The 25,533-nt window shown below is 43.3% G+C and overlaps 1 protein-coding gene across 3 annotated transcripts in view; it reads right to left on the bottom strand.

The window, feature by feature from the left end:
* Positions 1 to 14,000: 14,000 nt before the first annotated feature.
* CDKL1 (cyclin dependent kinase like 1) overlaps positions 14,001 to 25,533 on the bottom strand; it is a 1,210,180-nt gene continuing 1,198,647 nt past the window's right edge. For all 3 annotated transcript variants that reach the window (XM_069638983.1, XM_069638981.1, XM_069638982.1), the window contains one exon: positions 14,001 to 14,984. In XM_069638983.1, coding sequence (XP_069495084.1) covers positions 14,963 to 14,984 — 22 coding nt within the window. In that variant the 3' untranslated portion in view covers positions 14,001 to 14,962. The remainder of the gene's footprint in view (positions 14,985 to 25,533) is intronic.

Consider the following 25,533-nt stretch of genomic DNA (forward strand, 5'->3'; position numbering starts at 1 on the left):
AGCCAAATGCAGGGAAACGGCTGTGGGGAAATTGGGGGATACCTTTTCAGCATCTAATTGTGCAATGACATACTTATCAATTTCTATCTCCATTTCCCTTATCGCATACATTACTCTACATAGATCTGTTATGGTGTTATGACCTGGGACGAAACCACTCTGGTTAACATGGTTCATACAACAAGAGCTTGAACGGGTGTACTATCTGAGCCAGAATTGTACTTACAACATAAATCAGACATGATTCATGGCTGGCATGGGCACCAACATCAACTTGTTGACTTTAAACGCTATAAAAGCCCAGTGCCATGAGAACAAGCAACAAGTCTTCTTTGCATTCATTGACTTAAATGCCGCTTTTGACTCTGTAAGTCGTTACCTAAATCTTGCAAGAGATAATTGCCCAACAACACTATTTGACATTATTCACTTATTACATCATGCCACTTCTGTTCAAATACACTCTAGATGGCATTCTAACAAAAAATTCCCACACATCGTGGTCTCAAACAGGGATGCTCGTTAGCATCTGCAGTGTTTAACTATTATATTCACGATGTGAAAATTCCGTTGGGAAATGTCATATCAGATTCCCCAAAACTGAATGGTCAACAGGTACAATCCTTGATGTACGCTGACAACCTTGTTCTCATCTCCAGAACTCAGGTCGGGCTACAACGACTATTGAGTACATTCCAAGAATATGTCAAACTTAATGAATTATCTATAAACTTGACTAAATCTCAGATCGTCCAGTATTCCCCCAAACGCGTGATATCAGGTAATAATATCCCCATATATATGGTCGCCGTAAATAATATCGCCGGGAAAATGGCATGGCGATATTATTTGGGTGACCATATACATGGGGACAGGGGCAAAAAAAAAAGTTTGGGGGTTGCAGGGGTGTCCCCCGCATGTTCCATGCAATAATGTCGCCACAAAAAACGTCCATTTTTCGGCGATATTTTTGCATGGCGAGATTTTTGTGGCGACATTATTACATGGAACCAAACGTGCTGGGCCGTTGACATATATGTAGACTATTGGTGCAATTCCAATTGGTATGGTTCCAAATTACTGTTATCTAGGTAGGATCTTTGATGGACAGCAAGGAGCACATGGACAGACTGAGAGGGTGGAGGCTAAGTTGGCATCAGCCATTTCACAGACATGCATCATAATGCATAAATATGGAAATTTTACGTTTTACCGGCCTGGCACTTCTGGACAAAAAAAATAGTCCCTATTCTTTTGTATGGCCTCGAAACTTTCCCCGACTGCCTCAAAGTTCAAATTCACGCAATTGAAAGCAACATTCTGGCATAGAATCCTTCATCTTCCCCAATGCACTCCGATACCGTGGATGAGATACGAACTTGGCCTACTATCCCTCGAAGCCCAATACAGCTGGCGCATGTGTGCTCTATTTAGAAAATGTCTGATGGCAACAAATGATATACACTGCTTGAAATTCTTTCGCAGTATCTCTTCCTAAAGAAACAATCCAAGTTTATCTTGAATTGGCTCGATAACGTTTATTTAACATTAGCGAAAGCTGAAATTTCCATTAATCTGTTGCTGTATAATCCAGACAAAGCAAAATCAAAAATCTACCAAACTGATTGGATTAACACCTGTGAATTATGTCGAACATATCGTGATGGTGATGATGCACGATTTCCTCCAAAAAAATTAAGCATCCTGCCCAAGTATTTGATTTGCGCTCCTTCCCCGAAATTTCGGAGTGAAATACTCCGCCTTCGCTTTAATCTGTGGCTAACGCGTGATATCAAAGCAAGACGAGGAGCAGTTAAACCTGATCAAAATGTATGCCGTTTTTGTAAAGATAAAACCAAGTGTGAGACTCTCGCACATTTGTTGACAGAGTGTAGAACGTTACTACCACAGAGACAGTGTTCACCAGACATTGCCAATATTTGGGAAATATTTCGCAACGTGAATGCTGGACAGCCTTACTAGGTTGTAACAATCTGGAAGTTCAAATTGCAGCTGTACATTTTTTAACTAGTCTCAATTTGGAGGTGGACAATTTAGAACAGTAATCTATTTTGTGATTATTTAACTAGCACACCCAAATGTGTACATAGATTATACAGAGTTTCCGTTGAATGGGTATAATTGGCACATACTCTACTTTGCACATACCTTAAATTACATTTTTTTATTTTTTTATTAATCACATGAAATGGAAGACAATGAGATTTTCCTGTTCTTTTAATGTTTTTAGAAATGTTTTTGGTTTCCTGTATCAACTTTGTTTATGTTGTTGGTGTTTGTTGTAACCAATTGCCTGCCACTTATGCACACATTTTTAGTGTTGTTTAATGAATTGTGTACGTATTCGGATGATATTGACATATGTTTTGTTATTAATTCGTTTTTTGAAAGGTTGATTGAATTCAACCATATCAAATAATATTTTTTTTTTAAAAATTTGGAATCTACATTTAAAAGTAGCAGTGGCATGTAAGCCAATCCACCAAGTATATGGGGTGAAAAGGGGGTCGAAATAAAAGTCACCATTTCGGGGGTTGCAGTAAACGGGGACAGTAATCACATAGGTCCGGAAAAGACAAGAGACCTGGCCAGAACAAAGGCAGGAAGGTACTGCACTCAGGAACAGTGGTACCAAGAATCTCACATGCATTGTAACACACAGAGGAGTCAGGGGCTGGGCTCCCACTAAACTCTATTACACCACGTCTGGAGTAGGATAGGCTACAACAATACCCTGGTAGTCCACCTACCACATGCTGAGGGACTTCCTGCACCCTTCTGACAGGGTGACGCCCCTGACCCTATCAAATACTTTGATCCTTACCCCAAATCCCCTTCTTCCTCCTTCCAACTTTCTGTCTGGGGATATCTAGATAAATGAACCACATTCGCTTGCTTTTTCTCCTCCCGATGTTCTATGGTGAATAAATAAGGTCCTAAGGCTAGAAACACGTTGAATATTTGGGGATTAGTATCTTTGTTACATGCCATCGAAACTAGGGTACAGTTCAGTTATTAATTTGAACCACCGCCTGGTGAGGCAATATCGCAGGCTGTGTATGGCCCACTTAGCGGCCAAGCATTCCAGCTCCACTATAGGGTAATTGCTTTCCTGTGGATACAGTTTTCTACTTAGGAAAAGGATGGGCAGTTCTTCTCTATTTTGCATTTGTGGCAGGGCGGCTTCTAACCGAACGAGAGAGGCATCGGTTTGTTGGATGAGTTTCTATGAGAAGTCTGGCAGGACTGGAATCTGGCTGTGACATAGATGAGCCTTCAGTTGATCAAATAAGTCTTGCACTGATTTGTCCCAAATGATTTGGTTTCCGTGTCCCTTACTGAGTCTATCAGTTAGTGGTGCACCCAGGGTTGTGAATTTGCAGGAAAATCGGTGTTAATATCCAACCAACCCCAGGAAGGCCTGAATGTACTTTTTAGTTTGGGGACAATGCTCCTTCTGTACTGACTTTACTTTGGTTTCATGGGGTAACAGATATCCACTCCCCACTTGAAATCCCAGGTATTTCACTGAACCCTGGCCTGGGTGGCATTTGGTTGGATTGGCCGTTATGAGGACCACTCACTATGTGATTTCTCAAACACACCCAGGTCAGGCATGTTCCTCAATTATTAATTTACGGTCCTTTTTCTGGCCTCTGACACGAGAGAAGGCTTCAGTCAGATGTCCCTTGCTGGTGAAGTTCGGATCTTGTGATGGAACCCATGGATTTTCCCAGGTTTTTCCAAGAACGCCTTGAGAAATGACTGAAGGAGCTTTACGAAGTCTTTATGATCCGGGATTTTCAATTCTCGAGGGATGTTCACTCCTAATTTGTATGAGGATGGGTGTCTCTCTTGTGTGGTTTTCATATAGTGCCAAGTAGTACTGTTCTCATTCTAGGCCTCGAGTTTGTTAATATGATAAAACTGGGATGGTTTCCTTCGGTCGGCTCGTTACACCTTTTTATGTTTGGGAGGGGACTACACCTGTCACGATGTATGGTCTGTGCCAACTGGACAACTGCTTATTCTGGGTAGTTGGGGGCAACACTATCCCCTTATCCCCAACCTGGAAAGTCCTCAGTTTTGGATTTTTGTTATAATACTTTTCTTGTTGGACCTGGGTGACCTGCATGTGTGTCTTAACACGGCCTCTGACTACTTGTATTTGTTCACTGGTGTTCTGGACCAGGGGATGTCACTGGAGTGGGCGTGGTCGGTGTTTTCCCACTTTTCCCTCATGCCCAGTTACTCACCAGCTCGAAGGGTGAAATACTGCTGAGGCAGGAGGTAACTTCCAGACTGCGAACAGGGCCAATGGAATTAGTTCATCCCCATTCCTTTTCATCCTTGTCCACCAGCTTCCTGTGTGGCTTCTTTAAGTTTGGTTGAAGTGCTCCATCAGGCTGTTTATCTGGGAATTGTATACAGACCTTTGCGGTTCTGGTTTTACGAAGGCCCCCGAATTGAGCAAATCGCCTGTACTGTTAAAGCTTTATGTTGGGAGCTGTTGTACATGAATACCGGACCACATGGGAAGATCCATCTATATGGTATCTTGCATGAGCGAAGAGGGCCCGTCACCTGCTTATATTCTCTGCATTTCAGTGCGTGCTGCTATATCCATGGAGGCCATTTGTCTGGAGCCTTTGAATTCTATGAATGGCTTATTTATGGTGGAAGTTAATATCTTTTCTTTGTAAGTAGAGGATTGAAATGTTATCAATATGTCTCTGGATCTGTCCCTTGGCTGGTTAGACCTAGGCCTATCTTGTGCACTCTGTCCATGGTGAGATCTAATTCATGGTTTTCAGGAAGGATAGTTTGGAATAAGTAACAGAGAAATCCTTGTTAATCTGTTCCCTCAAGTTCCTCCTTAACTGTCTTCAGCCCAATATTATCCCTTCTTGAGTGGTTTATCAAGTCTTCCCATTTGTCCAGGAGTTGGCTTGACATTGTAGGGCAGCTATGTCTCCTTGGACCTTATGGAATTCATTAGAAGCTTCTGCAATGGCATCCTCCTTTGCAGACATCCTGTCTCTGAGAGATTGGATCTCCGTGTGTACACTTTGTAAGGATTTCTTCATATAATCCATTAGTGCTAGGATTTCCATGGTGATATTGTTTTGAAGGTCCTTTAGGCAGGATGTTAGATCTTCATTTGTAAGGACTTCTGCCTCTCTTTCTGTATTGCTATCTATATTGAGAGTTTGGGACCACTCGGAGTCAGTGGGCCTGCATTTCTTTAGGGGAGTATGTAACCATCTAATGTGTTCCTTGTGAAAAAAGTTCTCTAGCTGTGACCAGTTTTAATGTGGTGTTGGACTGCACATGCACCAAGGGAATCCCTGTACTCGCTGTCCTCTGAAGGTCTTCTATACATCCTCTGCTGGATAAAAGGATATCTTGACCAGTCACCTAGGTCTTTCCATTGAGTACCTTCTTCTGCTAATAGTAATTTCTATGCCCAACAGGGTTGTGGAGCCGTGCCCGTGGTCCATGCTTCCGGGAGAAGTTCACGTCTTGCGTTTCCCCACTTCCAAGGTTATTGGTTAGCTATCAATTGGAAAGCTCCCCCCACTCCCGGCTCATATCTGTGTTTGATGAATTCCCTCTCCTGCAGGTTGCCCATTGTTGAGGCTTCTTTGGTGGAGAGTGAAGCTGAGTGGGTCTGCATAGCTCGCTCCGTCTCTATGATGTTTCTTGTTCACTTGGAGGAAGCCAGTCTGCCAGCACCCACCGCTACGCCCTCCTTCTCTCCTGCTGGAGGTTGCCATCTATAATGGTGCTGTATCCTCAACTCCTCTATTGCGGGCCTGCATGGCCTTTCCAGTTCGGTTCGGGGGCAAATTGGTTGCTGGAGCGCGACGCAGCCTCCTCTGTTGGCTGGCAGCCATGCTGCCTCTATTGTATTCCACGCTTGCTCGAAGAGGCTAGATCGACAGCAGCCATCGCCTTGCCCACTCCTTCCCCCATAAATCTGGCTCTGTCATTCTGAATAGAGGCCTTGAAGAATATTGGTCTGGAAAAGGCTCCTTTTGATGGTAGCAGGGAAAGATTATAAATGGGCCCAGGGTGAGATATGTGAGGAATTTTTAATAGCTAGGAGCTTGAGGCAGGGATGTGCGGCTATGCATTTTAATCTGTTTAAATTATGCAGATGGATGGCTAAAGGGAAGAGTTTCGTACCCCCTCAAAATGGGAAGCGTATTGTGAGGGTGCACAAGGAGGAGACTGACATAAAAGTGGCATATTTGTGGGCTTTTGTTCAGTAAAAACGAGAAAATAATATAGGTATATCCCTATCTCTAGGATGGTGGGGGTTTCCCTGCCTCAACTAAAAAATCTAAGGTGACTGTCTGTTAAATCGAAATGTCCACCCTCCTGTGTCATGAAAACCTTGCTTCTTATCTCACACTAGAAACTATAACTAAAGTAGTATTGTTCTTCCCGGTCCCAAGGGAATGACTCCCTTCTCCTGGGTTTAAGTTCCTGGTTCGTTGTAACAGTTCTGTTCAGTTCAAAACAGTCTGGTGCCTCAAACGTTGTCAGGGGGAATAGCTCCCATCCCCTGCTAGTAATATTGCAAACAATACTTCTCACAAGTTATCAGTGGGAATGGCTCCCTTCCCCTGATTGTAGAGTCCCAAACACTCTGGTACTCCCTCTTAGTGGGTCAGGAAAATGACTACCTTTTCCTGGTGCACGTTTTAAGATAGCCTGCAGGAATTACTCCCATCCCCATGCCTACTTGAACTTAACTGCCGTTCCCGGCTACCAGGAGAATTACTCCCTTCTCCTGGGATCCTCCTCTCAGTTCATCACAACCAGGGTGAATAGCTCCCTTCCCCGGGTCTCATTTCCATCAGGCTTCACACTTGCAACACCCAATTCTGGTTTCACTTCTTCTTTGACTTGGCAAGTACTACCACAAAGAAGATGACTTGTATCTCTTCATGTTATTGGGTCTCAGACCCTAGTTTCTCTTTCCTCTCTTCTTTGAATTGGCCCACTTGGTTCACTTCCCTGCCAAGTACTGGAGGAAGATGGCTCGTATCTTTATCTTGTTCTCTTTCGTTGGGGTCCTCAAACCTTTTCTGAGCGTTAGTGGCCCTGGGGCCACCACCAACACGAGGAAGACATCGTTGGATGCAAAATGAACATACTCTCACATTGGGGTCTTTGACCCTTCTCTGGTAGTCACTGGTTTTGGGACTATCACTGACACGAGGAAGATTTCCTCTTATGTACTGTTCACTTATACTTCCTTTCCAGTTAGGTGACTTGTGCGTGACCCCGTTTCCATGTGCTGTTATTCGGTTTCCAGGACCCTCTTGTACCCACACCGGTAGCCCGCTCCCTCCTGTACCTTCTGCGATATTCCTACCGGGCTACGATCTCTCCTGGGTTATGCAATGGTCTTGTCTTTGTCTTCAGTGTCTTCCAAGGGCTTCTGGGTTGCCGCAGCAGCATTTGGCCCCTTGCAGTGTCAGCACTTACTACGGAATGCGCAGTCCACCTCCTCTTGGAGGCCATGCTACTGCCTCAACAGCTTCTTGAAGGGTTGTGTCAGACCTGCTAGAGAAGCATTTCCTCCGACGGCAGCCCAGTCTCCAGCCCTTTGAATCCCCTGTGCCAAACAACTGCCACACATGCTGTTGCTCTGGGGCCCTCTTTGGTTTTTAAAGCCCATACAGGTATGTTTACGGAAGGCTATTGTTCACCGAAGTGCTCCACATGCATCCCCTTCGTGTCAGTACCTGCCTCCCAGGTATTCTTCTTCGTCTCACTACTGGAGTCAGTATATGGTATAATGCCACAATAGCAAATGGAAGGGTTAGCAAGTGGAGGTTGGCTAAAAGATGGCAAAGGGTTGTGGAAGGGTAGGTTGGGGTATATTGCGCCTAATTCTACCCAGGTGTTCGTCCTTCTCGGGGGTCGGGGGGAGTCTCTCCCCATAAGATCTCCCCACATTGTATCACGCCCAGGGAGACTATCGGGTTGACGAATCGCCTCCCTGGCCTCATGGAAAGGAGCACCCCCTCGGGGAGAAATGAGGCCATCTGAGGAATCATCACTCTACTTGTCCCTGATTCTTTTATTTGTGGATGACACAGTGATACTCTCTCAGAATGAAAATGGCTTGAAGCAGCTCCTACAAGGCTTTAAAGATTTCTGTCATTGTAAACACCATACAATTAATGGGCCTAAAACTAAGGTTGTGGCTGTAAGACAACACAAACGTTTTGAGATGTTGGATTGTGCTGGGTGAAGCAGTTCTTGAATATATAGGAATATTGCGTATTCATAATTACAGTTTAAACTGAAACTGATGTTTGTGATACCTGTCGTAATGGATGTGGTGCCGGTCCTGTTGGCCTGTCTGGTTGTGGTGCACAATTGTTTCAAACAATTTCAGACAGGGGCAGCCATTTTAGAGGTGGTTGATACTTTCTGTGGGGGAGTCTATTTCAGAAGGGGAATAACAATTTCAACAAGGTTGGTGGTTAGGATATACAATAGGATGGGTGATCATTTCAGAGGGGCAACTGAAAGTGTTTCAAGGAAAGGCATCACTTACAGCGATATAATGTATTTGTATTGCGCTCATACACAAGTGATAAGACAACAATTTCAGTGCGCGTCAACACTTTATAAAAAGGCCCACATCCACAGAGGGTGTCAACACTTTTAAGGAGGGCAACACTTTCGATAGCACTTTTCTTCAAAGTACATAACGTTTTTGGAGGGGGGGGAATATTTTCAGGGGGGCAGCAGGACCAGTGCAGGCCGATTTCAAAGGGGCAACTGCTCTAATGGGAGACAACAGTTGAATGCTACAGTTCTACTGGGAAAGAAACGTTTGAGAGAAGGACATAACGTAAATGTTTGTCAGGACCATTATGAGGGCTTGTCCATCAAGACAAGTGTAGGCTACAATACTGGGGACACAGAAAAGGAGTGCGAGCCAGTGAGGTCATTAAGAATTTGTTGGAGGGGTTCATCCAAAGTTAAGCTTAGCAATGGCCAAGGTTCAGCATGACGAGTGACCGGTAAAGGTTTTGGTTGGACAAAAAGGGGTGGGGCTGGGTAGCAAAAGAGTACATCAGTATGGTAGGTCAAGTAGAGCCCAGTGGCATGCTTATAGTAAAATATGGGATTTCAGAGGATCTGTGAGATCCCACGATTGTCAACATGAAATAAACAGCTGTGGGTGTATTAGGCCTTAGCCTGATAAGTTGCAATGGTGCCACATTAAGAATGAGATGGTTTGTAGGGTAAGACTGAGGGTCCGCCCTCTACTTTCTGCTCTCTCTTCATTGATTATCTGCCATATGTGCCACAACCCTGTGCACCACCATCCTTCTCTGCCTCTTAACAGGGTCCCTGACAAAGGGTATGTTTATTTCCATTTAGTTAGTATTACCTTAATCATTAGATGCTAAATCTAGATAATTGTAGTAAGGGAAGGGCTTCTCCCCAGGGCGCTGTCATCTCAGTTTCTCCACTTAATGAGCGCTACTACATCCCAAGCAAAATGGAATGGAATTACATCTTGTGATGGTTCACAAACCTCATGCACCACAAACCTCTAATTGGCATTGGCAAAAGAATTAAGTATACCTAAATGGTAATCCTCTTTGGCACCGCATACAACACTAGCAGATTCGTAGAAATATGTTGAATAGTTGCAAAACGTTTTCCCTCCAATTGGTTCCTGGGGGCAGCCATCCTTGTCACTCCCTCACCTGAGGCATTGGCTCCTGCAACAATGCATCAATAGTAGACTTATTTGATCTGTGTCGGACTATCTACACCTCTGAGGCATCAGCTGCTGTTACAACACATAAATAATGAATTTGACTGTAAGAAACATTTATCAACTCTGAGGTGCAATTATACAGTTCTGGAATTGTCTAATAAGCTGTTAGTACACATATAATGCTATTATGTTAAGATATTTCGACCTTTTTCCAACTTTTTTCTATCCTTCTTCCTAGCCTCCCTTTGTTTCTTCCCTTTTTTCTGTCCTTTGCTTTCACTTTCCTTCTTTACCTATATTCTTTCCTTCCTTGCTTTCAACTATCCTTTCTATTTCTTCTATTTTTGTTCTTCATTCTTTCTGTTCTTATACCCTCCTTTTCTCCTTCCCTCCTACGTTCCTTCCTTTGTTCCATCTTGCATTTTTGTTCCCTCCTTTCCTGTATTCCATCTTTCCTTCATTTCATCCTTTTCTTTGTTCTTTCCTTCATTTTTCCATTTTCTTTCTGTATTTTCTCCATTTAAAATGTCCTTCTAGCTTTAATTTAATCTTGCTTCATCACTTCTTTCTTCCCGTAATTCGGTGTCCTTCCTGACTTTCTTCATTTTCTTATTTCCTTCAATTCATCTAGCCTTCATTCCATCTCTCCATCTTTCCTTCTTCCCAATTTTCTTTTAATTTTATTTCCTTTCTCACTTTCACACACTACTTTTTTTCTCTTCCTTAATACCTTTACTCTATTTATGCTCTGGTTCCATATTTATTTCAATGTATCCATCCCTTTCTTCCTTTTTCTTCTTCTCTCCTGCTTTTCTTTCATTTTAGTTGATAAAACAAACATTCACCATTGTAAATTCTCTTCCAGTTGTCATCTGTGAAATTATCTGGTGAATGATCCATTAGAAGATTTAACAAATCAAACCAAAGTCATTCCCAATCTTTTCAAAAAAGGAAGACTGACCCTACTCTTTGTGTCTTAATATCATGACCTAAACAACCACATATCGGCTCTTTCTACAACTTCTAGCAAAGTCTTAATACTCTGCCAAACTGGAATAAATTATTGGCAGGAATTTGTACCTTCAAAGAGAGTCTATGGAATTTTTCCCTTTTAAGTTACTGCATCTTCTCTATTGTTTCTTCCCGTTTTCATGTCTACCTCTGAAGCATCAACGTACATATACTTTGTGTTGTGTGCCATGTAAATGGTCTGTATTACAATCCTGTAAGCCTGAAGGTGATTATTTGCCTTTCCACATTCTTTTTTGGAGAGACCCGAATAGTGGTTAAGATGCTTTGAATGATGCGCTCTGGTACTACATTTCTTTATTAGCACCTTATATGAGTATTATAAATATAGACAATTCAACACCAAGCTTTTATAACTTTCCACAGTGACTTTTTAGACTTGAGATTTTGAAGAGAGTTGCTCAGAATCTGTAGGTAATGGTACATTTTGGTTTAGTGGGGATCCTACCCAGATAATAGTCATTTATACGGCACCTGTACGCAAGCCTATAACAATATAGTAGAGGGGCTGCGTCTATTGACTGAGATTGGGTAAAAGGAGGTTTAGAAGGACTAAAAAGCAAGGACCCTGTTTTAGTGGAAATCATTGCTTTATATACTAGACTCCCTTCAAACTTAATAATTCCCGCCTCCATCCTATTCCAGGTCAGAGGAGTAGTAAGTATTTGCTATCGGTCGTAAGAAGGGCAGCTATGAGATTTCTCTGATCATGATATTCATGGACAGGAAGTAGGATTGGTCTTCCCTTTTGGAAAAGATTTAAGAAAGATGAATGTGATGGAGCTTATGTTATCAATTGAAAGAACAAAAGAAAAATGGAAGCAATCGAAAAAAAACAAAATAATAAAAGAAAAGAAGAAATAAAGGGATAGATGAATAGCTTTAAAGGAACTAAATGGATAAATGGATTGAAAGAATGGTAAAAAGGTGAGATAAAATGAAACAAAGATGGAAATAAGTAAACTAGAAAGCGCAAAGGGATGGATGTAGAGAAAGAAGGAAAACACAGGAACAGAAAGGAAAAATGATGAGGAAGTGGAAGGACAGATGATGAAAAGAAAGCAAGGAAGAGAAAGGAAAGAGATGAAGAAAAGACAAAACAAAATACAGGAATGGAAAAACCAAATGAAGGCTGAGTCGAACCCACAAAAGACATGGTCAGCAACAGATGTGCTTGATTGAAGTTTATTTAAACGCACAAAAAGATCAATCTTCTTTAGAGTGACAGGAAGTTACTTGCATAATGTATTTCATCCATGAAGTCCTTTCAGACCCCCCTCCAATATGCAGGGTGTAGCACTCCTAAATTGTCGCTTTGTCCAAACCAGACAGTTTTGCTACAAGTGCACCTCACATAGACGACTTGCATGCAACCCCATCCCACACTCACTCTGTGCTTAGCTATGCACGACCATGCTCGCCACCCATGTTAATACAACCATCTGCTTTTGATAACATGCATGCAACACAATGATTACCTAATGTATGTACTCACTAAGAATGTATGACCATGTATTTCACCCATCCTAATGCTACCAACCGCTATTGACAACATGTATGTAACATAATGATAACATAAGGTATGTATGCACTTCCTAAGAATATCACCGCCCAGGTGCCCCAGGGTTAGGTGCTCTCTACAAATGCCAAAATAAATAAACAAATAGTCCTTAAAGAGATTTGACATTTGTGGGTGGATGTCTCTGTTCTCTTCAAATGGGAAGGTAAGATTTGCACCCCCTGATTTGAGAACATCTTAACCTGTCCTAGCTTTGCACTAGGCCTTCTTGCCACCATGTGCTAGTTCCTCCATCCACATTGAGTTCCACCCTTCCTGGGCTCCTTCTTCTCTTTCACTGCACCACCTCCGCTACTCTACTTGATTGCTTTCAGCAGTTATCATTTTACCTCCTTTTAATCTTGCCAACACCTGTGACTTCACATCCGTCCACCACCTGATGTTGGTCCACCACCTTCTTTCCAACTTTGCCTCCTTCTATGTGATCTTCCCCAACCTCCTTCAATATCTCTCCAACCTCCTCCTGATCTTTTCTAGTCTCCTCTGATACCTTCTCCTTCCTACATCCTGCCTTCTCTTCCAACACCCTCTGCTCCTGCAGTCTGTGCACTCCAACCTCTTGCTTGCTATCGCCGTACAAACACTGGCCTTTCTGTGCACCAACAACTCACAGATTGACTGGAACGGTGTGTAATTTTATAGTATTCTGGCCCCTCCCCTGTGCTTGCTCTCCAGCTGATGGCTAGCACTGGAGTCTGATTTAAGAAGTGGGGTGGCAATCTTGGATTTTTGGATTTAACATTGCTCTGCCTGTCTGCTTTCTGTGTCTTCCAAATGTATCCTCAAGGGGTAGGTCTGTGGGTCACTGTGTGAGGGAACCTCTGTCTATGAGGATGAAGGCCCAGCACTGGGCTTAACTTTCCCAGCCCAGCGGCCTTGGCATTTTCAGGATTCACAGTTCCAGTAGCAGGTCTGCAGATCCTGCATCATTGAAAATAGAGTGATTTTCCGCTTGGTATGTGGACCTAGTACTGGGTTTGCGGGTGCTGTGGACCTTAAAATTATCCGTAGGAGTCGCCTGTGGTAGTTTCTGTGCCCCTGTAACAATTACGTTGATAGCACTGGGAGGTTGTCTGTAAGGGGCCTGTGCATGTTCCTAAACGGGGAGGGTGGGTTCTAACTGGTTATGGGTAAGGAATGGAAAGAAGAGCAGACATCAACACCTCCCCTGCCCCCTGATATGGAAGGGCCTGGACACTATAGAATATCAAAGGAAGAGGGTGTTTCCCCTGTTGAACCACATCTAGACTGTGTCAAATTGCCACCCTACCGTTGTGCGGCACTCGGAGAGGGAAGAAGATGTTGCAAAGAGGCTTAGGCTGATCCTCAGTGAGGATGGGGGGGCAGCAGGAAATGGTGGTGGCTCCATGGGACCTTCAGAGCCTCCCTGTCTTCATGTTCCGGGGACCACTCCCAAGACAGTGCCAGATTTGCTATAATCTCATGTAACCAGAAGAAGAAAGTTAACAAAGGAAGCTGTGCAAGCCGCATTGAACTCCAACCCCAACTCTTCAGGAGGCAGATTAGGCATGGCACACTTGTTTGTGAAAAAAACTAAACACCTGCTTTGGATCGAGGTGTACCACATTTAAGAAGACGATACGTTAATTAGTTGGATTTAAATACATTTTATTGGTTAGTCTTTCAGAAATCTGCTGTATAGCGAAGACTCACAAAAATGAAGAAAATACTATTGTATTCAGAACCGGACAAGTGACAAGACTGAAAAAAACACTGTTTGACCCACAGAAAAAGGTGTATGCGTGTAAGGAGACATTCTGAATTTCAGACTGCCATAAAAATGCAATATATTTGAGGTAGCACAAAAGAAGTAATAACGAGCACAGTTGAGGTCTGATTAGAAAACAAAAATATCCAAAATCAAAAAAGTCACAATAATATCAGATTTATTCACATGAAAATAGATTGGGTCAAATGTATTTTAAAATAAAATAAGAAAATTATATATTTCTTGGCACTAAGAAATGCTTTCTTACTCTAATTTGTATGATTTGGCTTTCATGAGATCTTACTGCAAAGAGAAAATGGCAGCATATGCGGTTTGGCGACTTGATGACCTGTGCGTGTCATGATCGTCATGAAACAGTCATGAATTATAAAAAGGGGACACATTAGGCTGTTAGTGCATAGAAGTCCATTCAGAAAAATGCAGCACTGCTCTCTGATGACTGTTTCTTAAAATGCGACTTTCGGTGTTATCACATACTCCTTATCGACTCGCTGCATTGGATGAAACCATAACCCCACACTAGCGTGTTCTGCTCACGACGGTCCTTGCCTTTCATGACTCCAATTTAAGCACTTTTATAAACCCATTTTTAAACACAAAATCTGTTTGAATCCGTCATTTCGGCTTTGCTTGCATCTGTTCCAGTGTTTGTTGGGGATCTTTCTGTCATTAAATCCTTGCAGTCTCTTCATTTTGTTGAATAGTGTTTCCCTCGTCATTTGCCATCGTCTTTAAATGTTTGGAAAGCGGTAGTTAAATTTTCTTGTGTTGTTGTAATAATACTTCTTGCCATCCAAGGCTGGTAAAATGTTACTGCTGGTTAACTGTGGCAGATGTTGTAACTGAAAATCAAATAAACATTGTGAGGTTACAGTTTGTATGTGGTTTATGTGCTTATATTAACGTTTTCCCAAGGAATCATAATCCAGAATTTCACAATAGTCATACTTACCAGTTAACAAATGTATGCTTCATATCCACATTGTAGAGTCACTATTAAGACCTTAAGACATTCCTCTTCTCTTCCTGCTCGCTCCCGCTACCCTGCTAACCTCTCTCTCCGCTCTATTCCCTCTCTCACTCGTTTTCCACACAGCTAGCTGACTGGCCGCCTGGTGTACCTCAGAGTCTCACAGGTCCCCGGCACCCTTGCCAGCCATCTCGCACTTGCCTCTGGACCTGCACTTGTCCTCATTGCTACTGCACTTGGTCAATGACCCAAGAAAATGGCATTCTCTCAGCACTTACCCAGTTTCTGACTAACTGGGCGCACTTGGATTACCCTCCCCTCTCCTGTACCGTCTGTGCACTTACACAATCTGAACGCACCTTGCCTTGAAGATTGTTGTCTATCTTCCCTGTTTCCCCTCCTTGCATGGTGTTGCCTCAATGCTCTTGGAAAAACTGCCGAATCGTCGTCAGACCTATTTGGTGTTACCTACACTGTTAACTGTATTATATACGCTTACCCTTCCTGTACAGCCTTGTATCGTTTGGCAATTCGAGGGCTCTGAATGACTTGTTTTTTTCCACTGGTTCCCTCCCTACTTGAGCGCTTTGAAACACTTGCGTTGTCTATAAGCGCTTTACAAATAAACATTAACATACCATACTATTCTAGGATGTTGTTAATTAACCAGATCGACCACTAAATCCAGTTTGCACTCTTATTGTTTTGCTGTGCGACAGAAGGGCCTCTCTATAGTGTCACAAATGCACCTAAAAAGGGACTTATTTGTTACATGCAAGCCCTGTTGGAAGCATAAATACAGCAAGTTCCCCTTCATAAATCAAGGTGGCCGACTAGACTCCCCTTTAATGAAACCACTCCAGAGAGGAATGGGAGTGAAATCTAAGATGGCAGCCTGAGATGTTTTACCTTCTCTCCAAATACACCATGTAACTAGAATAGGAATCAGAGACTGAGCATGGTGGAAAGTAAGGACGACATTAGGACCAGTGGGCCAATAAGAATATTTAGAATAGGCCATGTGACTTCCAGGGATGTCATTTGGGGGTCAACTGCGACCCCTGAGGTCTGCCTTGTACCCCTAAAAAAAATATTTAAAAAATAACTTTTTTTTTTTTAAATAAATGTAAGCTGGGCTGTGGCCAGCGCCATGCCACTCTTTATTTTTGGAGTGGCTGGCTTTCTTGTTCGGGCCTCTTAAAAAAATAACCAGGGTGTTCCACAAGTGCAACACTTTGAGCAGTGATCCTAAATAAGAAAGAATAGGAATAACAAATAACTTGTCTTTCTGAAATTCTATACAATAATTGCTAGACTCATTAAAGGTTTATTTCAGGCACCTTACAGGGGGTGAGTCACTGATTTAGTCTGTTTTGAAACACCTCAACTCAGCCTTTCATCCTTCTGAGGTTAATAAATTAGTACCAACACAGGTTGGGTGATATTGTATGTATGTTTGTTCTATATAAAGCGCTTATGCGCAGGTGCTTTATAATAACACCATTATCATTTGGCCTTGGAAGTCTGCTTGCATTCACAGTAATTTGGTAATATGGGTCTATACACACTGATATTAACGATACATATCGTGATCCATTCTTGTATAAAATGTTTATCACATTATAATGATATCGTAACCATATTTTTCATAGAGTACTTTGGAACAATGCCATGCAATGATACTTCCTGCTGTGTCAAGGGGTGAAAGGTCATGTTCCTTCACTTCGGGGTGGTGGTCAAATGACATAACTTTCTGTGATGTCATCAGAGGTCAAAGGTCATGTGATGTCACTTCCGCTACCCCAGGCATTTTGGTGAAAGTGTAGGTACACAGTACAGGGGGAGAAACTTTAGAGACCTGGAAGAGGCACATCTGCAGAAGCCTAGACAAGAGGGCTCAGAGTGTGGTGTGCAGGTGGCACTCTTACCTTGGTTGGGAAAGTCAGAGGGCAGACTGAACTAAAGAACCCATGCTGCTGGAGGGGTTCTGAGGTACGAGGTTGCCATAGAAAGAGAGCAAAGAATCTAGAAGAGGCCATTGGCCGCAGATTAGGGGACACTGGAGACACGGCCAGAAGAGCCACGGGAGCTCTAGTGACACCAGAAATGATGTGGCTGATATCTGTAGAGCAGAGCAGTCTGCTGTAAGAAGCCACCAACTGGGAACGTCAGGGGGAAAACCTGGGATCGAATGACTACCAGTACAAGGCCAAGTGGAAGAAAGACTCTAGAGGATGGGCCTGATGCTACAAAAATGTAACTCAAGTAATGAGGTTCTATTAAAAGATTTGAGAAAGGGAGCGCTTAGACACCGACATCTGGGAATTGCAGTTCAAATACCAACGTGTTTAAGAAAGACTGCAAGAAAAACAATCTCCCAGACACTGCAGTCTGGGAGGCAACGCCGTGAAGTGTACAAGACACTTGGTGTATGAGTAGAAGCACCCTCGTGACAGTGATAATTACCACCAGAGCACATATTTTTTGCAATGCCATGAATATGGTCAGCATTAAAAACTACTGAAGGATGTGACATATATAAATGTCAGGCATATTAGAAGTGTGTCCCAGGCTGTTCTGCATCTGCCCAGCTTGATATGCAAATTGCTGTAGACTGACAATATTCTCCTTAGATCTTTCAGGCATACCACCTAGCTTATCAAAATCCACCTTCCTCCAGTTGATTCTTCAGCACCTAATGTGGTAAACACTGGAGGTTGTCCTCAGTACTCGCAATGTGATGCCCTGCATGAAGGAATGCCAATGTGTTACAGTATAGTCTATGCAGGGACATTGTCATTACGAAGCCATTAGGTGCACTTCTGAGATTAAATATTCATTCAGTTCTCATCTGCTGCGTCTGGTCCGTATTTGATTCTCAACATCCAGGGCGTTATTTGCGCAGCACAATGAGCCACATTCCTACTTGTACTCACCCCAACGGCCTCATAACAATGGCGTATCTTGAGCAGTGTTTACATGAGTCTAGAATGTAAAATCTAAAATTGTCTACACTTCTTTCTGCTCCACACGAGTGCTGTCTCCCTCTGTGCACACGTCTTAAATCTAATTCAATGTCAGGAGACTGGCAGTAAAGCACAGGGCAAAATATATATGTCAGAGTATGCACTGTAGATTAGGGGAGATTCAGGAGCTAACACTTAGACTACAGCAGAAAGTGGCTATATACCAACTTGATCTGAGAAGAGATAGGTAGTCACAGGAACTGCACGGGCAGAAGCTGGCTGTAAGCAAAGATACACAGAGAGAAAGCAAAGGCAAGCAAATATACTGGTAAACATGGCTTGATTAAAATAAAGGTTGTACTGGAATATGATAAGGCGTCTCAGGGATTATTGAAAGCCCTTGGGGCTGGTACCAGCAGATTACTCTTAATTGTAATACAGCAGTGTCATGAGTTAGGAGTGATGAAGGGACCCTTGTACTCATAAGGGTACACATGGAGACCATATACTGAGACAAGTAAGACTCCAAAGGACTAGACGAAGGCAAAAGAAGTCTTTCCCTTATCTGATCTTAACAGAAACCAGGGACACACTGTATACAGATACGGAGTCACAACAGTGAACCAATCTGTAATACAGGCAGAAAGCAGCATGGATAGAAATAACCAGGCACATGAAAGAGAGAGTACAAAGTACAAAGCAGAGACTGTAGACATCCACTATACAAGCACTAATTTGCAATTCACATGGAAATGGTAGTACAGAGGAAATCATGGGCAAAGATTCTGAGTAGGTATCTGGGACCAGCAGGAAAGTAGGCATACTTGTTCTCCTCCCCCACCCTCTTCCAGCACTATCTGAAATGTCGTCGGGTTTAGTACGAAAGTGGCTTGTTTTGTTCTTCTCCCCCTTTCTCCTCCCCTCTCCCTCACCTCTCACCTCTTGTTATATTCCGGCTCTACCAGAAATGTCGTCAGGCCTAGTACGGTAGTCTCCAAATGTCTCTAGGCCGAGTACGATAGTTAATTTCACATTCTTGCTGTTCATGGCCTGTAAGAATGTCATTGTATTTTCCCTTGTTCCCTCCCTTGCCTTTAAGCGCTTTGAAACACATTGGGCCTCATTACACGGAAGGCGGCAAGGGTTAACGGTCACCGGTAAGGGTACCGGTGACCGTTAACCCTTACCGCCTTACTACGAGGTCCCTTTGCTGGACCCGATCTTAACGCCTGGTGTAGACCAGTCGTTAAATTTGGGTCTCGCAAAGGGATCTTGGTGCTAATTACGGTACCGCAATTTGCGGTACCGTAATTAGCTCCTTCCCCATTCCCATTATGCCCTATGGGGCAAAAATGGGAATGGGTAAGGGCCATGGAGAAAGGGGGAATTACCGCCCCGCCAACCTTGGAATGGGGTGGTAATTCCCCTTTTCTCCATGGTGGTACTGGTATGGTACCGGCGGCAACCATGGTGCTAATAGCACAATGGTTTACTGCCTTCCGTGTAATGAGGCCCATTGTGTATAGGCGCTACATAAACTATCATATCACATCATAAGGAGCAACACAGAAAGAAGCAAACCTAGTGTTCTAGGAAGAATAGGAAACTTAAGTCTATAGTTTCATACAAAACAGGTTGCTGACAACTCAGCAAATACGAGGGATTCACTAAACTCAGTGAACTAGTTACAGACAAGACAGGTGGTGTTGAAAAGTCAGCAATTAGATGGGTTCAGGAAACTCAGTGCACTAGCCACAAACAAGACGGCAAAGCAAGAAACTGGGATTGCAGAGACAAAGTGAGAAATTAGCATTGGGAAAATAGGAGTAGTCTGTGAGGAAGGAACACTTACACAAATCAGTGTCCTTAACATGATTGAAGCTGCAACTAAGCAGTTACAGCAGGCAGGATTCAGTAGCCAAAAGCAGGATTTTCAGAAAAGGTTATAAAAAAACTGGCTGGAAAAAGCAGGAACTACCATTGAAAGCAGTTGCTTCTGCTGAAAGTGTGCTTATGAAAGCCCCTGCCCACAGCACCACAGGGTGGGGCCGATTGGAGTCTCGTGCAGCTAGCTGTGTTCATATAAGCCCACTCCAGGCTTCAGTAGACTGCAGGAGTGGATTGTAGTTAAGGTCTCTCCAGCCTAGACTGCAGTACCTTGCAACAGGTGAATGTAATCAGCTTCTCCCCAGCTCTTAGCAACTTGCTGCAAGTGAACATACTCAGTATGCTTCCACCAGTCCTCTGCCTCAAGGACAGTATACACATAGCAGAATGCATCTGCTGGATTAACCCAAAACCCAGAATGGAACATGAAATGAGCATGGTCCTAAACAGAAGCAGTAAAACAGGTAAATTAATTCACAGGCAGTTTGTAGGTTTTGACATAGACATTATGCCAAAAACAGTCTCTCTGAATGTGCACATGCAGCAATGCTGGGTGGCAGGTGGGTAGGATCCTGACATTAAGCCATTTCGTTACACATAGTGCAGGCTTTACATCTCTTCAATCGCTGTGCACCAAATTCTTACTAGTAAGATCATTTAAAGTACCTCTTCACTGCTCGCTGCAGTCAAGATTCCTTTCATACTGTGTGTTTGCCTTCCCCCGCGGTGAGCCTGCAGCGCTCCCACGCTGCTCTGCTCAGATAGCCCCTTGCCTCTAGGCCTCGAAGCAAAAGCTGTCGGGAGCCAGAGGATACCGAAGAGGAGGAGTAGGATTTACTTGCTAGGGGTGTTATATTAGATTTGGGAGTTGCTGCAAGTCCACCAGAGCCAAGGAGACGCTGAGCAGAGCCTGTCGATGGCTCAATCTCAGGAGGGTGTTACTTGGCTGAGGTCTATAATTACTGCAGGCTGTGAGGGAGACAAACTTGCTCAAAGACACCCATAACGCAAGACTGGGAATGCTGCACAGTCTTGCCTCTGTAAGAATTAAAGAAACCCCTAGGGCAAGGGAAGGGGGTCCTGAATGGCCTTGCCCTAGTTGGAGTGTGTCACATAGATACATAATTCTCAAGGATGGATTATCTGCTGAACCACCTGCAAACGTCAAGTAAAAAAGCATGTTGGGGCACTTTAAACCACCCTGACTTTGACCGCAATGAAATATTTCCTGAGCGTTGATGTCCTGCAAATCTGTAGGTTTAAATAGGGATTGGACTTGTGCTAAGGAAACTAGTTCCTTTTAGCTTAGGGTCTCTTTGAGGTTCTTCTTCATTCTGGCAGCCATGCCAAGTATAGAATTCTCTATTTTATATTTTAGTTAACATATCCTAGACACTGTAGGCATTTTTCTAACCCAAACCCAAGCGCTACAGTGAATGAGGCTGATGGAAGCTATTAATAAGGAGGAAAGGGAAGGGATCTTTGGCAGAAAGATAAAGAGGGAAAACAGGGAAAAGGGAATTCCCTCTACGCCCTGTGGCACCCTTCTATCCACCCCAGTTCCTCCCTACAGACAGTCATGTATTCTGTAAACAAGGGCACACACACCACGTTTGTTGTCACATAGACAAGGAAATGTGATTTATGTGCAAAGATGTGTTTTGTCACATTTTGAATCTCTCATTCTTTGTTCCTTCTGCTGGCAGCTACCAAGTAATATGTTTTGTCGGCTACAGTGATTCTATAATCTTCAAAACCGCAGTGAATGACTAAGTGATACTCTCCATACATGATGGTGTCATATCAATATGATTGAAGTTCATCAATTTATTTAAAAACAAATGTCGTGACGTATACAGCGGATCGTACAAACATCTACAGTAACCTCGGTAGCATGACTATCTTACTCAGTTTCACAAGTCTAGGGAATATTGGATCAAAATTCATGGCCTTCATATTAAGAAATAAAAAACATCCACCCCAAAAAACATCCACCCCATGGAGTTGTATGTGTTTTCAGTGGGTCTGTGAGATTTCCCTGCATAGGACATTATGTGCATTTATATGGGGAGCAGGGTCCTCTATGACCCCCTTATTTAACCCCACGTTATGTCTCCTACACCTAAACTCCCTTTACTCTATTCTATAACCCTGCTACCCCACAAAAACGCTGAAAAAAATTACAAAAAAAGTCCAGCAGCCAAATTCAGGGAAACGGCTGTGGGAAAATTGGGGGATACCCTTTCAGCATCTAATTGTGCAATGACATACTTATCAAGTTCTATCTCCATTTCCCTTATCACATACATTACTCTACATAGATCTGTTATAGTGTTATGACCTGGGACGAAACCAGTCTGGTCAACATGGTTCATTCAACAAGAGCTTGAACGGGTGTACTATCTGAGCCAGAATTGTACTTACAATTTTGGAATCTACATTTAAAAGTGGCAGTGGCATGTAAGCCAATCCACCAAGTGGGTCTCGGGTCTTATCAACACAGAAATTACCACCTTGATCCAAGTTGGGCGTCAGTGACAAAGTTGTACCGCCTCCTGTATAATGATGATAATCTAGGTATACGCAATTCAACATTTTGTGAATAAAAGGGGAGTCTGGTAGTATAGATGCTTGGAATAGGCTCTGAAAACCCTGTTAATCTCTTCTTGCGTATCCACAACCATTCCAGCTGGTCTGGAATCCCAGGTGACTGTGTGCCTATTCTCTTGGCAATTAATACATAGAGCTGGTATACTACTTGACTTGTCTCCTGATTCACATGGTTTGGTATGTGTGAAGGCATCATGAAGCAAGACACAGACAACAGATTCACTTTTCTTAATGAAAGACTTTATTGGTCTTTATTTGTCAGGATGGAGTAATGCCTAACTTTCCCTAAGCTGAGGTGGGATCTCGCTATCTAAACAAACTAAGGTCGGTTTGTGTCATTAAGTTCAACTCAAAAACCTGCCTTTGTCCAAAACCTATATTTGCCCTCACAACTAAAGATATACAATGTGCAGGGATGTCAGCAATAAAAGGAACAGTGTTCAAAATATAGTTCTGAGCTTCTTCCAGCTTTGTCTTCTTTTCAGCCTCACCTTTCCCAAGTTCAAAATAGTTCCAAAAAGTCTCAGGGTTCCCTTCCGCCCAACTTCAACACAGTACCAAAATATTTTTTATTTTATTCGATTTTTTTATAACACGCTTGATACCTGAGTTCGGTTTGTAAGCGCTAATTTGGGATTCTAACCTCTGTAGCTCTGCGCGATCTTGCTTCCAAGACCAGCACGTTGCCCCTGTGCTAACCCACAATCTCAGGGTTCTGTTCCCCAAGATCAACACAGTTCCAATATATCTCTGGGTTCCCTTCCCAAAGTTCAACAGAGTTCACAGAAACCTCAGGGTTCCCTTCCGCAAGTGCAACACAGTTCATAAAGTCTTGGGGTTCCTTTCCCCAAACAGGCAGCTCCTCCAAAAGAACTCATATGAGCCTCTTGACTTGTAAGAATGCTTCGAGTTTAGTTTTGTAATCCTTTAGGCTCTTTAATAGTTCAAACAAATGCTTTCTTTCACTTCAGCACTTATTATGCAGCATAGCCTCTGTATCGTGGCTTCCTTTTACTCTTTTCCAAATAGGGGCTACTCGGTCTAGGTGCAGTTGTCGGACCACACGGTCCACCCATTACAGGTCACACAACCAGTAAACCTCGGTACTTTGTAGGGCTCTTGATTTTCCAGATTCTTTCTGGAAAATTAGAAGGGGGTCACTCGGTCTAGGTGCAGTTGTCAAACCATATGGTTCATCCACTATAGGTCACGCAACCGATGACTCATGAGAATTGACCATAAGCTTGTGTATTTTCTCTGGCAACTTGTATCAAATGTCAGTATTCAATGCTACTTTTCTTTATTAGCCTCCTGGGTTTGCCACCACATGTTTCCTGTTTTTCTGATCTTTGTACTCGCATTTGGTTCAGACTTTCCTTGAAACCACTAACATTTCAGACATTCTATCAGGCCTCTTTTCAGCACAGACTTCTTTTCTGAATCGGTGTCAGTAATCCACATTCACTGTTGCTTTCACAATGGTAGTCTTTTGGCTTTGCTATCACTTGTATTCAAATCGCTCTGTGGTGTAAATCCTTTTAACACTTTGTGTTCACAATATCCATTCAAGTTCAACAACTTGCCTTTTCACACTTGCTCTTCTGCTTAAATCAATAGTTCTCATTATGACCTTTCACTTTGTTCATAAAAATGCTTCTGAACAGGTTTTCACTATATTCAAAACTGTACATCATTAGTTTTCCACTCGTGGGATATTTTCACTTGATTTCCTTATCTTTTCTTCAATTCGGTATTCAATAAATCTTGGTACATTTCAAAAGGTACTTTACAGTTTGTTCAGTATTCAACATTCTTCCCTTTGGGTTCCAAACACCACTGATAGGAGTTTTAGTTGAATCGCTACTTGCAAATGTCCAGTCCCCGGCCCTGGAGCGCTCCGGTACTAGTGTTCCCTCTCTGACACTCATCGGTGCTCGGCTGCTCCTCCAGGCATCTCTGCAATCTCCTCCGACTTTCACTTTTTGCCAAGTATCCGTCGGGAGCTCCAGCGAGCAGCGCTCGCTATCGAAAAACCTCACTGCAGTGGCCCGCAGCAGTTTGCAGTCTGTTCTCCAGCTGGAAACACGCAGCTCAGGAAATTGCAAGGATTCTGGTCCTCTCACGGCCCACTCAGGTCGCAGCGCCTCTCTCACCCTTTGGCAACACACAGCGTCCTCTCCACCGGCCCTGCTCCAGCCCGCTGCAACCCTTGCAGCTGCCTCCTTCTCACCAGGCAAATTCCCCCTTCTCCTCTCTCGGGTCTACCATTTTATGCACCTGTGGCCTTTCAATTGGTCGCAAGTGCAAGTCCTCTACCTGTCCACAGTTATAGTAATTAACGGGACATCCCTGACCTTCCATAGTCTTCTTCCTAGTCTCAGTACCATAGTGGTGAAAATGACCAGAAGTGTGCATCACTCCTAGTTGCCTCTTCCTCATCTCAGTTGTAAATGCATATGAATGTGGGACATTGGCTGTGTAGGGAAGGGAAAAAGACTGAACAACAGGGGGTATCATTCCTGGTTGTTTACTCCCTGGTTTGGCATAGGCTTGATATGCCTTGGAATCAACATAAGGAGTTTGAGGTGTATTTACTTTGCCCATATAAGGAGAGGTCATTTGAGGTGTTCTCTTTCTAGTTCTTTTACAGTAAGGGTGTTTCCCAGGGAGTCTCTGAAAGGCAGGCAGGGGGGCCAGTCGACAGTAGCCTATAAAGGCTTCTGGGACTGAAGATTCATCAGGAAACTGGAATGGGGAATACTGTGTCTCAACTAAAGACACCCTCCCTCCATTCCCCAAATCTCCTCCACCCAGGTGATCCTCCCTCGCATATCCACCCCCAGCGTCGGGATCCAAAAGCGGTGGCCTTTCCCTGGCCACTTAAACAGAGGATGTTTGGGAGAAGGAAGCAAGGATGCCCTCAGGTTTCTCACATATGCCAGGATGAAGAAAATCATT

This window comes from Ambystoma mexicanum, chromosome 14 (assembly GCF_040938575.1).
Source record: "Ambystoma mexicanum isolate Mex_15411 chromosome 14, UKY_AmexF1_1, whole genome shotgun sequence".
NCBI classification, from domain to species: domain Eukaryota; kingdom Metazoa; phylum Chordata; class Amphibia; order Caudata; family Ambystomatidae; genus Ambystoma; species Ambystoma mexicanum.